This window comes from Neofelis nebulosa, chromosome 16 (genome assembly GCF_028018385.1).
Source record: "Neofelis nebulosa isolate mNeoNeb1 chromosome 16, mNeoNeb1.pri, whole genome shotgun sequence".
Classification (NCBI taxonomy): Eukaryota; Metazoa; Chordata; class Mammalia; order Carnivora; family Felidae; genus Neofelis; species Neofelis nebulosa.
The window spans coordinates 55,403,285-55,419,591 of record NC_080797.1 but is presented as its reverse complement, the minus strand read 5'-3'; the positions used below and the strand labels follow the sequence as shown (position 1 = coordinate 55,419,591).

The 16,307-nt window shown below is 39.0% G+C and overlaps 1 protein-coding gene across 17 annotated transcripts in view; it reads left to right on the top strand.

The window, feature by feature from the left end:
- Positions 1–16,307, top strand: part of SYNRG (synergin gamma) — an 87,106-nt gene that overhangs the window by 48,007 nt on the left and 22,792 nt on the right. For 13 of the 17 annotated variants that reach the window (XM_058704209.1, XM_058704208.1, XM_058704222.1 and 10 more), the window contains 2 exons: positions 3,813–4,760; positions 14,585–15,178. In XM_058704209.1, the coding sequence (XP_058560192.1) occupies positions 3,813–4,760; positions 14,585–15,178 (1,542 nt within the window). The remainder of the gene's footprint in view (positions 1–3,812; positions 4,761–14,584; positions 15,179–16,307) is intronic. The other 4 variants (XM_058704223.1, XM_058704212.1, XM_058704224.1 and 1 more) reach the window with 2 other exon arrangements.

The window sequence follows — 16,307 nt, the reverse complement described above, 5'->3', positions numbered from 1 at the left end:
TTGGAAATTCTTTTCTAAAATTTAGGGCAAACTCCAAATTGAGGCAATTTCTTCTGAAGCTAGTTATGTTCCCTTTCACTGGAAACCTTCAAGCCCGGATAGACTTCTGTATCAAATGGAAGGCTGTGACTGTCCTCAGTTATTTTAATGTTTAACAAGAACTGGAACTGTTGGCAGTGCAGCGATCTGTGGACTGTGCAGAAGTTTTGCAGCAACCAGTCTTTTCAAGATTTTCAAACGTGGCTATAATTTAATAAGATGAAGTAAGCGGGATTTATAGAAGGGCTTAAAGAGAGTAGAAGGGAATACAGAATGATAGTTTAAGAACCGTATGTGTGAAGACCGAAAGTTATGTTTGTGGTTAAATCCTAACTATATGTGTAGGGTTTAAATAATCCATAGGTCAAATCATGTCCTTCACAGCTTAACTGCGCATGCTACGAAATTTGCATACTCTCATGAGGATTTCTTCCTGGAGACTGTCTTTGTGTACTGAATGCTCAAATTTAGAATATCCTTCACTCATTTGTTGTCACCCTTCTGTCCAAGGGAGGGGGATGAGAGGAGATTGTAGGAAAGGTAATGTAGGAGTAAAAGTTCAAGGAAAAAGTGTACTACTTAAATATCTCTAAAAAGGAAAAATCCACCTGTCCTAAAAATATTCATTCCTTGGGAATCCTGGGTGGCTCAGTCGGTTAAACGTCCCACTCTTGATTTCAGCTCAGGTCATGGTCTCACGGTTCATGGGATCAAGCCCCCGTGTGGGCTCTCTGCAGGGTAGCCTGCTTGGGATTCTGCCCCCCTTCCCCCCCGCCCCCCACCGCCAACCCCACATTTTCCCTGCGTGTGCACATGCTCTCGTGTGTGCGTGCTCGCTCGCTCTCTCTCTCTCAAAAATAAATAAATAAAACACTGAAAAAAATAAAAATATTCAATCCCTTATAGCTGTCGGGTTCTAGAAGTATTTCCTTCTGTTGCATTCAAGCCTTTAGGATGTAATAACTTTGTTCCTCAGTGCCTATATTAGGCACTAGGAGTACAGAGATAAAACCCTAGAGGAGCTTTTGGCTTGTTAATTGGTCTTTGACTCCTAGCAGTTCTTTCATCACCTCTTGGACCAAAGTGAGTTTGGAGTAAAGAGCATGGTTTACTATCAGAGTTTTTTGTGTAGTGTGGTATTAATGATCATATCATAGGGGTGTTATTCCTGGGAAAAAGGAAATATCACTAAGCTCTGTCACTTAGTAACCTACGAAACGCACAGTTCTGAACACAATACTATATGATTTTTTTGTAAATTCTAAGACACCAACACACTTGATGCATTCAGGCCAATGTATTTTTAACGAGAATAAAATAAAATATATTCTCCTAAAATGAACAAAAAGTTGGCACCTCTACTGGAAGTCCTTAAAGTTAAGTCAGGAATGAAAGCACACCAACAAAAATGTCAGCAACAATCTGGGGTTCTGTTACTAAAGTACTATAAAAGCAGCACTAAGGTACTGCTTACATTTTGATGACAAATGTGATCTCTTTTGAAATGTTTTTAAGACGTAAAAAGTGACAAGTAGAGAGGGAAACTTATGAGGATTCAGAAGGATTCAGAGGATTAATGTACCCTCTGATATGCAAGCTTCCAATGACTGCAACTAATTTATTTGCTCCCAAATTCATGTTGCTTTTGAACTTGTAAACCCACCCATTTTGTCTCTTTTTGACCCTTTCACCCAGCTTACATTTCTAATGGAAACGTTTACAATTCCTCAGTAAGTTTAGTTTGCTGTGGTGATTTCTTTTTAAAAATAACAGGGGCGCCTGGGTGGCACAGTCGGTTAAGCGTCCGACTTCAGCCAGGTCACGATCTCGCGGTCCGTGAGTTCGAGCCCCGCGTCAGGCTCTGGGCTGATGGCTCGGAGCCTGGAGCCTGTTTCCGATTCTGTGTCTCCCTCTCTCTCTGCCCCTCCCCCGTTCATGCTCTGTCTCTCTCTGTCCCAAAAATAAATAAAAAACGTTGAAAAAAAAATTAAAAAAAAAAAATAAATAACAAAACAAAACTTGTCAATTTCACAGATATTTCAAAGTAGCACATCAAAAATTTAGACTGACAAAATCGGCTGCTTATGACGTTTTCATTTAGGGAAATGATACAAATATTATCAGTGATATACTTACCTAAAACAGGGTAATTTTTTTTTAAGTTTTACATCTGCTTCTCCTGTCAATTTGTGAAATTGATTTTAGTCTTATTAGTGGTATGTCTTAAAAACATAAAATACAGAAATTATGAATGCTGTTCCTCTCTTTCTAAAATTTCCCTAATAATATTAAATAGATTTCTCTGTGTTGATAAATTATGCTGGTGAATTAAGTCTCAGATTAAGAGGAAAAATCAGCTTCCATTGTTTCCTATGCTTTTTTCTTCTATTAAAGTATGTATCGTGTTATAAGCACTAAATATTTAAAGCCTGTTTTATTATAATGACAGTTTTAAGAATCAGATTTTGGTTTGAAGTATACTTTTATGGCTCATATGTCTCTATATCTCATTTTTAGGGACAAATAGAATTTGAAAAATGGATGAAGAATTACAGCCTATGTTTTAGAATAGCATTAATATTTTTAAATAATAAGTGATGTTGGTGTGGCTATATTTATATTTGGTTTAGCTCTGATTTTCATTACCTGGTAAAATCTAGTAGATTTTATGGAAGACCTTCAGACACCATTAGAAAAATTGAGATCATCTGCTTCCTAACCTCATACTTAAGAGTGATAACGTCACTCTCATAATAAAGAAAAGAAACTCTGTTTAGAATCATGGATTCAGATTTTTATCAACATCTTAACTGAGTCTATTTAATTATTTATTAGAAATACATTAGTACCTATTTTCTCTAAAAAATAATAACAAAAACATTTCAGTAACTCCTTCCTCAGAGTAGCACAGTATAAAGTTTAAATACTGTCCCTTGAAATTTTTAATAGTGGAGTTGTATTTATTCAAATCCTTTTGAATTTTAATAAATAAGAGTAAATACTAGTTGGTACAGTGACATGGCTGATTTCGAGATAAGCCCAAGTGCTCACAGATTTTTTTTCTGTGCGATTCGGCTTATTTGTTATATAGAGAAGCCACTTTAAAATGTGTCCTTAGCTGGAATGAATGCTTTGCAAATAAGTAGATACCTTTTCATAATTTTTCATCAAAGTTAGCTTCAAATTAATGCCTCCACGCACTTGAGCAAGACCACTTAATTATCTAACAGTATGCCTGAAGTACCTAGTTGAGCAAGGTGTTTCACATCCTAAATATTAGATGCAGGATTTTTCGTAATACTTCACTAGAGCACCCATGATACTTTTTTCCTGATTGATCACCATGTAAAACATTTTATCTTTAAAGGATCATCTTAATGTCTCTCTCTTCAGGAACCTCCAGCACCCATTTCTTCTTCTCTTGTGTGCTTGGCCAGCTGGCTGTAGTGAGAAAAAAGTCCCGAGAGCAGTGCTTTTGGCCACTTGAAGGGTATGGCACTAGGACACGTATCACGTTAAAATGAGCAAACGAAACTGACATGGTTAGGTGCTCTCGGTTTGATTTTTATTTATTTTGGCATCACTAGCCTTTGGCACAGAAACAGATGTGTAGTGTCCAAAGAGCTGTTTTGGTAGGGTGTAAGCTGCGGTTGAATAATGTCAAGCTAGTGAGGGGCAAGTCTCTAAAAGTATGCTTGTAATTTAATATGCTGTGCATCATGTGGTGTTCAGCTCAGCATTCTTATTTATTTTGCTGTGTTTTTCTCTTTCAGGAGAAAACTTTGCAGAATTCAGATCTGCGAGCACTGATGACGGTTTCACCGATTTTAAAACTGCCGATAGTCTATCACCACTAGAGCCACCAACAAAAGACCAAATTTTTCCAGCATCCTTCCCCTCAGGAGCTGTACAACAGAAACAACAAACACAAGTGAAGAATCCTCTGAACTTAGCAGACCTTGATATGTTTTCCTCAGTTAACTGCAGCAGCGAGAAACCATTATCTTTTTCAGCTGCTTTTAGTGCATCCAAATCTGTTTCCACACGGCCACAGCCAACAGGATCTGCTGCAGCTACGACAGCACTGGCATCAACTAAGATGTCTAGTTTGGCTGATGATTTTGGAGAATTCAACCTTTTTGGGGAATATTCTAGTCCAGCATCTGTTGGGGAACAGGATGATTTTGCAGATTTTATGGCTTTCAGTAATAGCTCTGTTTCATCTGAGCAAAAGGCAGATGATAAATATGACGCCCTTAAAGAGGAGGCTAGTCCTGTTCCTCTAAGTGGCAGCTCGAGCAGCACAGTGAAGAGTGGACAAAACTCCGCTGCCACGTCCACCAAATACGATGTCTTCAAACAACTTTCTCTGGAAGGATCTGGACTGGGTATTGAAGAACTGAAAGATAATACCCCTTCAGGAAAAAGTGATGATGATTTTGCTGACTTCCACTCTAGTAAATTTTCTTCCATAAACTCAGACAAATCTCTGGGTGAGAAATCAGTGGCTTTCAGACACACCAAAGAAGACTCTGCTTCAGTGAAGTCCTTGGATCTCCCTTCCATTGGTGGCAGCAGTGTTGGCAAGGAGGACTCTGAAGATGCACTCTCTGTTCAGTTTGACATGAAACTGGCTGATGTGGGAGGAGATCTTAAGCATGTCATGTCTGATAGCTCTTTGGATTTACCAACAGTTAGTGGCCAGCATCCTCCTGCTGCAGGTGAGGAATTGGTGAGACTACTCTGGTAATGGTGATGTAGATTTCAAAGATGGTTCGGTGGGTGTTGACTTATAGTAGAGTAAGGCTCTGGCTCTTAACCTTAATGGATTTCTAATAACCTCTTCATTGTCAGTCCCATTGAAGCAGTGTTTAAATTCAATTCTGTGGGTACTTGGATATATGGATCCCATGAATACTCTGGAACTTAGACTGGATAGCTAAAATATTTTTATTTTCAAACTCTAACCCCAACTTGGTGTTAGAGGCACATAAAAATCCACTGCTAAATGAACCCTACATCACCAGGAATTTTATAAAGACTTTTGCAGTGTGGGTACTGTTCCTCCATTTCTGTGAGTGAGGTCAGTGTTTTCCTCTCCTTTTCTCTTCTCTTGGGTCTGTTTGGCAGCGGCCAATATAGTATTCTGTTTGGCTGACAGAACTGATTCTTGTTAGGCCAAGTCTTAGTAAAAATTAGTTTAGCCAGTCGTACTGTGGTTTGCCACATCCCCACAAGAGAGGATGGAAAGAGCTTGTGTGTGGATGTCCTGTGTGCCAGGGTCTGGCAAGGAGGAGGGCATGAGTCGTTAGTGGAGTTCAGGTATGGTTTTCAGCGTTAACTCTATTACTGAAAGTATTAAATTGTAACACATCTGTAGATGGTAGAATAGGGTAACTACTCACTTTCTCATAAAATGTTTGAAAACATCCTATAAGGGAGCCCTCTTTAAATTCTGTATGGATTTACATGTAGCAGTTTATTCTCTAGTCCAACTTCCTGACATAAAATCTAGATTCCCAAGTGTCCTCGTTTTTATTTTGTTTTGTTATTTGCTACGTTATATAGAAAGATAAACCCATTTTGTGGCCTTTAATAATGAGAACTATCTCAATATTACTGTATTATTCTAGAAAACGTATTATGCATATGAAGGGTTTGTTGTTTTTCTAACTAGAGAGGGACACGTAAGACACTTCCAAGTTTACAGATTCCAGCAGAAATGTTAAAGAGTATTACGGCTTTTGCATAGATCACATTGGTAAGTCAGAAAACAAAATCGCATCCGTCCTTTGGCTGTTGAAATGTTGGAGGTATCCTTAAATGGGGTGCCGAATCGAGAGCAGGTGTTCAGAGACCGTGTGTGTCTCCCGTGGCGGCTTGCTGAGGCTTTGTCTAAGGGCGGTGGGCTGTCTGCGGGGCTCCTTGTGCCCCTGACTGTTGACTTCCTTTTTGTACTTTTCCTCAGACATTTTCCTATTTTTTTGCTGCTCTTTGTTTGATAGGGTGATTTTGTTTCTCTTTTTTGTACGAGCTGCTTGAGCCACCGTGGTTGGTTGCAGAGTGCTCTGTTTTTTTGAACAATATTTGATTTTTATTTAAAAATCTCATAACATGTATACTAGCCTTCTGGACTCTCAAGTTACTAATTAGAAGCTATTTTTCTGAAAGTGAATCTATATTCTTTCATAGTGCCAAGCTAGATGTCTTTATGAGATGAGTCTAATCAGGTTTGTGATGTCTTTCTTTTTCCTTCTTTTAAAATTTTTCCATTTTATTTGGGGAGGGGAGGTTTTTTGACTGAGCTTGTTCTGATTGACCTGTGAAAATAATCTTCTGTGCACATGTTCTTTTATGTATGTTTGGAACATTCCCAGCTTGGAACCTGTAATGTTCAAGCCAAGTCTCTTCAGTTTGAGGATATCCTTAAAAGCAGATTGTTTCCTCTTTTTGATCTGTAAACCTTCTGTCAGAAAGAGCAGTATCCCTTTAGAGCGGTTGTCACAAGGGGTTGATGTCTGACCAATGGGCTATATTGTTGTTGGGCAAAACTGCTGCATAAATGTACTGTAGAAGGTAAATGGCAGGGACTTCTTCAACGCAGTTTGGTTTTTCTTTATCCTCCCATTGACTGCAGTATCTCATGCTCTCTTGGTCTGAGGGTTAAAGATAACTTCTCATTGGAGAAATAAAAACTGGGCTGATGAAAAGAGAATAAAACCTAGCAGATTGCTATCTCTGGACCTTAGCGTTGTTGAGGAACCCTAACTTAACTCTGAAAGGGATACTGTCTCTTTTAACTCTTGCAATTATTCTTTGTATGGAAGGTAGATAATACTAATAATAACATTGCCTGATTTCTCTGCGTATTATTACATTTAACCCTTTGAGCCCTTGCTGCAATATAATTTCATCCAGGCTGCTTTATCCCCACCACTAAATTTAATATGGCCCCAAAGCATCTTGATGTGCAGTCATTACAATCATCTGGTTTTGTTGGCAGCAAGAGCTTACCCTCATTTGTGACACTCTCAAAGGGTTAGCAAGACTTCTGTAGCTCCCTACCTACCTGTAAAGTAGCTCTTCTTTGACATTGAAAATCGTTGTATTTTAATCAGCGCCTTATTATCAGTATTTTTTTCTTTTTGGCTGCTTTTCTGATGTCTTTTTTTCAATTTAGACATTTTCTGTGTGAATGTGCCTTTTCGAACTTGCTTTGGTATATTCCTCTGCAAATACTGATCTGCATGCTTATTCTGATGACTTCTTTTTCCAGCTCTTCTGTACCACTCTCTTTTGTGATCTGTAAGTCCTATGTTAATAAATAATTCTTTGGCATATTTTGAAAGTGTGGGGATGTGTGTAATTTGTACTTTTTCAGGATGAGACCAAAGAAATACCTGGTCCATATCAAGTGTAAAACAATAGCACTTCCTGTGATTAAAGGGTTTTCCCTTTTGTCTCTTCAAATACCTTTCTCCTAAGAAAGTATTGGTTTAGCCCTTTCCCCTAATAATCCCATTGATATAAATTTTTAACATGGCACTGGATTAAAACATAACTTTAAATGTTTAAAAAATAAATGTAAACCTTACACACTGTGTAATAGGGAAAAGTTACTCCTTTCTTCTAGTGAGAAAATGGGAGTCGATTTTATTGCTTAGTAAACCTCACAGAGCCCACCACCACAAGGAGTTATACTGTGAAGAGGGGCAGGTAAGGGACAGATCTAATAGTTGAGTGTTGGGGACAGGGGATACATCTGTTAATAACTAGATGTCTGTAAATTTAAAATAAATCATGAAATGGTGTTGAGATGGGCTTCTGAGCACAGTACATGCAAACTGAATTTAAATTGATAATCTTTGTAATGGAGAGTGTTCAGTGTTAATATCAGGAAGTCTTCAGGTCTGAATTCAGTGTGGGTCTGAAATAGGTGCTCACCCTCTACTTGTAGAGCCTGTTATCTTTCCAACTTCAGAATGTATTATAAAGCTCACAGTCCATAAAGCAAGTTCTTAAAACGATTTTAGGATATTTTCAAAGCAAGCTTTAAATCACTTTCATTTTTTGAGAAAATAATTCTAGAAAGATGCACAAAAGTTAGCAATAAGAGAATGCTAAGTTTGGAAAATATTTTTTTCTATCTTAGAGAATATTAATAGCAAAAAACCTTAGGAATACTATTGTTTTTTAAATCATAAACCCAAGACCAATAAAAACCTTGGAAAAAAGGATTGTTTCCATGGTTTCCATTTTTTTCTTATATTTTGAAATTTTAGTTCTTTTTTTAAGAATTTGAGGCAGAAAGAAATTAAACCATTGAAAATGAGGATTTTGAAGAGGATTCCAGACAGATCACTTACAGTATCTGCAATAGGCCATTTGAGAAAGAAAAAAGTTGCATGTTGGGGGTTAGATTAATTCAAAGAGGGGTACCCGGGTGTCTCAGTCAGTTAAACGTCCAACTTTAGCTCGGGTCATAATCTCACAGTTCGTGAGTTTGAGCCCTGCATCGGGCTCTGTGCTGACAGCTCTGAGCCTGGAACCTGCTTCAGATTCTTTGTCTCCCTCTCTCTCTGCCCCTCCCCTTCTCATGCTCTGTCTCTCTCACTCTCTCTGTCTCTCAAAAATAAATACATTTAAAAAATTTTTTTTAAAGTAATGTTTAGATTAATGCAAAGAAAAGCTGAATCTGCCATTCAAACTACTGTGTTTTCCAGAAATTAATGCTTTAGAAAGTTGGATAATACTTGGTTTCAGAAACCTTGTGTAAATTATATTACATTTTAATTATGATGTATGCTGCTAACTAATTTGGAAGAAAGAGTTCTTGGTGTAGCCTCCATCTAGTGATAATACCAACTACCCTTTATTTAGAATTTTCCAGCGCTGTGTATGAGACTAATCTTGTGGTGGCTTTGGCTAAGAAATTGCTTTGTCAATGGAATTATCTAATGCTAAATTGGTCCATCTGGGACTGCTTTATTTTGTCCTTTCTGCATTTATCTGAGCAGGCTGAACTGTGTGTAAAACATAATCACGTTCATAAACTGAGCAGTTAATTTTTCTAGAGTAACATTACTTTTCGGGAAGAAGTCTTAATAATATGGTAATATAAACTTGCAACAAAGACTTGAAGAACTCTATGCTACAGGTTCAAGCAAACAAACAAATACTGTTGTGTTTACTCCTATGCCAAGTAAAGTAATCCAGTTAGTGCTGATGTCACACATCAGTGCCTGAGCAAATGTACAAGTGTATTCATATTCTACATTCACTCTGTTGTTCACATGAAAATCTGTATGGATTTTTAAAAGTAGCAAATGAACAGGAAGGGGATGCTGGCAGTATTGAAGAAGCTGGGCTAAATACAAAAATAATTCAAAGAATCAAATTATTTTTATTTATTATTTATTTTTAGTCTTTTTAAAAAATTTTTTTAATGTTTATTTTTGAGAGAGAGACAGAGTACGAGTGGGGGAGGAGCAGAGAGAGAGGGAGACACAGAATCTGAAGTAGGCTCCAGGTTCTGAGCTGTCAGCACAGAGCCCAAAATGGAGCTTGAACCCATGAACCGTGAGATCATGACCTGAGTAGAAGCTGGACACTTAACTGACTGAGCCACCCAGGCACCCCAATTTAAAAAAGAAAAAAAAAAAAAAAGTTTGGGAAAGAGAGTACAAGTGGGGGAGGGGCAGAAAAAGAGAGAATCCCAAGCAGGCTCTGCACTGACAGTGCAGGGCCCAAACTCGTGAACCGGGAGATCATGACCTGAGCCCAGACCAAGAGTTAGACACTTAATCGACTGAGCCACCCAGGTGCCCCAGAATCAAATTATGTTTAAAGAGCTGCTTCTAGCTTTGTTTTTCCATCAGTTGAACTCTTTTGATAAGTTGTTTTGGAAAATGTTGGCCCAGTGGCTTTGAGAGCATGATAAGATTATGTGCGTAAGAGGGTCTTCTGGTTGCTGCTCTCTCCCTTGCATGGCCAAAAGGCCCTAAATGTAATTGCCATCTTCTATGCTCATTTGGTGAGATCGTTAATGGTGACCATGAGCAGTCCTGCTGTACATACAGTTGATCCTTGAACAACATGGGGGTTAGGGACATTGACCCCCAGTGCAGTCCAGAATCTACATACAACTTTTGACTAATAGCCTACCATTGACCAGAAGCCTTACCGTATATAAAGTTGGTTAACACATGTATTGTATTATATATTGTATTCCAATAAAGTAAGCTAGCAAAAAGAGTTATTAAGGAAATCACAAGGACAAGAAAATACATTTACAGTACTAAACTGTATTTATTTTTAAAGATCCATGTATAAGTGGACCTATGCAGTTCAAACCCATGTTGTTCAAGGGTCAGCTGTATGTCCTGACACCATTCCTTAGCCTTCCAGCCCCCTCTGACTTAAAATACCCACAGAGTAACTGCTTTTCTTTATTGAACTTAAAGCACTGACAGGAACCTGAAGGTGCTTACAGATAGCATGGGTATCATTTAAAACCCTGGATGTATGTGAGTCGGTACAAATGAAGAATGGGAGGTCTCTGTGCAAATTAGAAAACACTAGAAGGCAATCATACAGCAGCCTTTTGTAGCTTGTCATACTTAACAGTGTGATCACTTTCCTCTTTTCTTCAATAACTCTCAGAGTATTTGAGACTTACAGGACACAACCCAGGTTTTATAGTTAATAGAGAATGTAAAGGCAGAATAGGGCCAGGGGTAGAAAGAAGTTGAAATGTACACATATTTCATGGTTTGTGTTGGTAAGTGAAGTTTGGATTAAATCAGCATTGGAAATTAAAAGATATTTCTTCCTCAGTCCGATGTACATTTTTATTGCTATATAAAACACTGGAGAATAGTGGATTTTGCACATGTATCCTTTCTTCTTTTTCTAAACCCCCATTTCAAAAGCCAGTAACGTAATCATCTGGGCATATGCTTACGGCTTTAGAAAAGGTCCATGGGAATTGGTATGGCCTTTGTGTCTTGTGGCAGCTCACATTCTTTGTTCCAAGAAATACCTTGTTTTTGTGTTCAACATCCGTTCAGAAGGGATTTGAATAGAGGTTATGGAAAAGACTGATAGGGTTACTTGCCAGCATAAGCAAGAAATCCATGTCTTGATTTAAGATCCATGATGGAAAGGAGCTAGCATAGTTTATTCCTTTGGCCTCTGTAATAGGACATTCCTGGTTGCAAACAAATACCTGTATTACAGCACACAATTTGGCCTATTATCCATGTGCAATAGCAGTTCAACCTAGCACAGCCTAAGTAAGAGTTCTGTAGACTTGGAGATACAGTAGTGATTCTCTGTTTGTTTTATTGCAGCCCTTCTGCTTTCTTTTTCCTTTTTCTTTTGCAATTTTCAAACTTCAGCTATCGAATGGAAGACCCAGCAATAGAAACTTCAGTGATTACAAAGTGTGGGTTATTCCATATCATTTTTGTAGACAGGGCTTCCATCACTTACGTTGTAGTTCTCCCAGAATCTTTAATATTTTGAAGACTGTCATACAATAATACATGTAATTTGCTTAGAAAATGTAAAACAGTTATCATGGGCAATGAGAAATTTCCTTGGCTTACCCTACCCTCAGTGAATTGATTTACCACAGTTTTCTTAGAAAATGGTTTACTAATATTCACCATGCCAGGAAATACTACTCAGTTTAATATTATTTATAGATACTAAGATTTAGGAATACCATGTTCTCATATTCCTTATGTAATTCAGTTTTAGTATTTCCTTATGCGTTCAAATGAATTGCACTTCAGTAAATATTTTTTACATAATAATGGCCAATAAATAAGCAAAAGTAAACTTTTATTTTTTTTTTTTTAAATTTTTTTTTTCAACGTTTTTTATTTATTTTTGGGACAGAGAGAGACAGAGCATGAACGGGGGAGGGGCAGAGAGAGAGGGAGACACAGAATCGGAAACAGGCTCCAGGCTCCGAGCCATCAGCCCAGAGCCTGACACGGGGCTCGAACTCACGGACCGCGAGATCGTGACCTGGCTGAAGTCGGACGCTTAACCGACTGCGCCACCCAGGCGCCCCAAAAGTAAACTTTTAAAACCAGCCTTGATTTTGGTATCCAGCTTGATCAGCTGGATTTTGGTATATCTTATATATTTACACTTCATTTTTTTTATATATGATTTTTTTTTTACATAATTCATTTTTTAAAAATCTTTCATTTGGTCATTTCTGTGAGTTGCTCCAAAAGGCAAAATGTTATGTCTCTCATTTTTAATAAAAATAAGATTTGTTGAAGATCTGTAGTATTATAAAAATATTTAAAAGCTCTTCAGCTAAGCTTATTGCTTATAATGCCTTTTACCTCATTATATTGCAATCATTTCTGGTTGTTTTTTTAACCCTTTTTTTCTTATTGCCTAAGTGCACAAAAGGGTCTTTTTATTACCATAGCAACTGGATTGTGGTTTTCGAACTAGAGCCTAACTTTCTAATAAATTTACCTTCAGTCTTTGGGAAAATTGCTACCCTTTTAGGAGGTGAGATTCTTAAAGCAGTTCATAATACAGCTTCCCCAAAAAGCTTTCTGGTAGGGTCCAATAATAAAAATATCCGTATTCTGAGACATTTTTCTGAACGCACACGTTGAAGACCACTCTTGTGTGTCACTGCGTCTGCCCCTTGATTGAAGTTTCCCTCACTGGAGTCAGGGCACCTTCTGATCCCTTTAAATAGTAGTAGCTGGGGGTGGGAGGCACAAAACGCTACAGCCGGAGATTAAGAAAGCATTTTGCCTGAAGCCTGTTTTATTCATTCTAAACTGTACAGTTTTCACCTGAATCTTTGTCTCCCTCTTGTTCAATAAGCCAAATTTGAAAGGGTACCATTTGCACCACAGAGGTTTAAAATATACTGTTCTATGAAAGCTGGTACCGCTTTTGGCTGGTTCGCCTTTTGTGTAATCTAGGGTTTTCCACTGTTATTATTCATTTAGTACCCTTTTCCTACTTGAGTTTAAAGCGAGAGAGGTTTGGTTTATACTGTCAGGAGAGCCATGGACATGGCAGGAGCCCCTTAACCCTCAGAGGAAAAAAAGAGAAAATGACCGAGTGTGGTTCACCTGTTGACTTAGTTCGGAAAACCTGGATCACCAAACTCGTGAGCATTTGCCTTGTAAAGTACACTTGTGGCCGTCAGAGAGAGGGAGTCTGCCTTTGGCCCTCCAGCCTCGTAGACAGCGACCAGGATGAAACTCAGCCCGCCAGCCAGGCTGCATAGACCGCGCTGCTGAAACCAGGGCACTCCGCACGAGCGGCTTTCGGCCTCAGCTGGGTGTGCTTTTTGAAAATGGGCAAGAAACTTTCCCTTGTCAGACCATTAAAGTGATGAGTTGGCCCTTCATTTGCACTCTGAGATAACTCCATGGTAGACCCTAAAGCCGCACCTAAATGTCAAATGGAGGCCCGGGGCAACTATGCTGTACAGATGTTGCTATTATGTACTGCTCAGCGGGCATCGAGCGGGGCGGCCCTTTCCACACATTACTGGGGAGTCGACACAACACAGGCCCTTCCGTGAGCAGGACAAGGTTAAGAAACGTTAAATAACTTGCCTAGTGTCACACAAGTAGTAGGTGGCAGCACTGGAGTCGAACCCTGATGTGTCTAAATCAAAAACCTACATTTTTTCTGGTGTTTTATGCTACCTCTCAGATGATCTAAACGTGTACTAAGAATGCTTTGTGAAATGAGTCTTCTGCCCCAGCGTTTCCTTCTTTTTCTTCTTTCTTTTCTTTTTTCTTTTTTTTTTTTTTTTTTTTTTTTTTTTTTTTAATGAGGGGCTGATACATAGTTGAAGGAGAAACAGGAGCCCACCAGGACCCAGACCTTTGATTCTATTTTTTAGAGGCTAAAGTAGATTAGGTTGATTTTTCTTTCCTCATACTCCATCACAGCAGTATGACATCATATTGACCAAAATAACAACTAGGTAAGTAACTGCTTAATTAAAATCTATTGTTCGATCTTGCGAGACAGAGACTCCTGAGAACTGGCTAAAAGTTAGGTGACATTACTTGCACTTTACTTTTGAGAAATTGTCAGTTTTTCACTAGTTTGTCATGTACATTCTGTCCATCCGTGTGTTAAAGGAACATTTCCCAACCAAGCTTGGACAAAAGGCACCAGTTGTAGGCAGGGGGTATTGTAAGTACATCTTAAAACTTGTAAGTGAACAGTTTATCAAATAACCCTAATCATGTCATATGTTGGTAGATGATACTCCTGTCTTTTATAGTAATCTTTATATGCAAAGAAAATAACTCTGTAACTAAATATAAATGCCAACTCAAAGCTAATGTGGGTTTTTAAAGATCAGATTTTATAGCCCAATTCCTTTAATTTTAGTACAAGCTCTAAATGTAGTTAACTCCAGCATAGCATAAAACTAATCAAATATGCTAGACATTTTGCTTCTGCAGAGTTTAGGGCATTTTGCCTAAATCATGAGCTTGCCTCTAATTGTGGGGTCTTATTTCCCTTTCAGATATAGAGGACTTAAAATATGCTGCTTTTGGAACCTACAGTAGCAATTTTGCAGTGAGCACACTTACGAGCTATGACTGGTCAGACAGGGATGATGCGTCTCAGGGCAGAAAACTCTCTCCATTTGTCCTCTCAGCAGGAAGCGGGTCCTCCTCAGCTGCCTCGGTTCTTCAAAAGAAAGAGACTTCATTCGGCAGTTCCGAAAACATCACCATGACCTCTCTCTCCAGAGTAACAACCTTCGCAAATGAAGATGCTCTTCCAGAGGCCACCTTCCCAGCTTTTGCCAGTTTTAAAGATGTGATTCCTCAGACCATTGAGCAAAAGGAATATGAAAGTGGGGACTATAAAGATTTCACGAGACAGGACTTGCCTACAGCCGAACGAAGCCCGGACGCCACCTGTCCAAGCCCGGCCTCCAGCTGCACTTCTCACGACACTCCCAAAGAATGTGCAGATGACTTTGGAGAGTTTCAAAGTGAAAAGCCCAAAATCAGCAAATTTGACTTTTTGGTGGCCAATTCACAGAGCAAAATGAAATCCAGTGAAGAAATGATCAAAAGTGAGCTGGCGACCTTTGACCTTTCTGTTCAAGGTGAGTTGCTTTCAGTGTCGACTGTACTGTGGTGGTTTCTTCCACTGAGATATTAGATGTTCTTTCTAACAGAAAGTTGGTCTCTGGTTTAGTGGGAAATGGATTTGCAGCCTCTGAAATCAGGGTCTATTATAGATGGCTGTACAAAAGGGTTTGCAGCTAAACTGAAGTCAAGGCAGTATCCCTCAGATAATTGCTTTTTGGGCTAAAAACAAGCACAGCATACAGTCTGTTCATTAGCTTGTTGGCTAGAGGGGTACTGTGTTAAAAGAGCCAGAGAAATGGATTTGATGCACTTGGGGACAAGTCAACCCTGCTCTTATTCCCTGGCTATGGACTGTGTTTTTTAATCCAGAGGCTGCAACGTGGGTCTGGATCCAGTCTGCAGACTTTTTTTTTTTTTTTTTTTTTAAGTTTATTGATTTATTTTGAAAGAGCGAGCACGAGTGAAGGAGGGGCAGAGAGGGGGTGACAGAGAATCCCAAGTAAGCTCTGCACTGTCAGCACAGAGCCTGATGAGGGGCTCGAACTCACGAAACCGTGTAAACATGGCCTGAACTAAAACCAAGAGTTAGATGCTTAAATGACCGAGCCAGCCAGGTTGCCTCTGCAGACTTGTTTTGATTGAGCCACACAGAAAGTTTTTTTAATGTGCTGCCAGCCAATAAGAATCATGAGATTTCACAATCTGGATTTCTAGCTTTTCTTGAAAAGTAATATCTGGCAATACTAGGCCTGTATTCCCCCTTTTGACAATCAGGTAGAGCTGAGTGGCACTGCCCCCTCTAACAGATGGGGTATGCTGTCCTCCTTGTCACAGTCCCCATCACCTCTTCTCTCTGGCTGACCCACTTCAGCCATGCACTTGACCTGCCTGCTCTCTGAAAGCATTTGAGTTTGCCCCTTCTGCTTTAAGCCCATCCTGACAGAAGGCATCATTGATTTCTGTTGGATCGAGAGTATGTAGGAGCTCAGTGCAAATCCGTGACTAATGACTGGAAAGGCAACACGACTCTTACGCACTGATATTTAAAAAGACACTTTGTCCTCCAGACTCCAGTGGCTTTGCACTTGTGCTAGATCAGGGAAGAGTAATGGAGAAAATTAAAGTCAGGGAAACCAAGCAGAA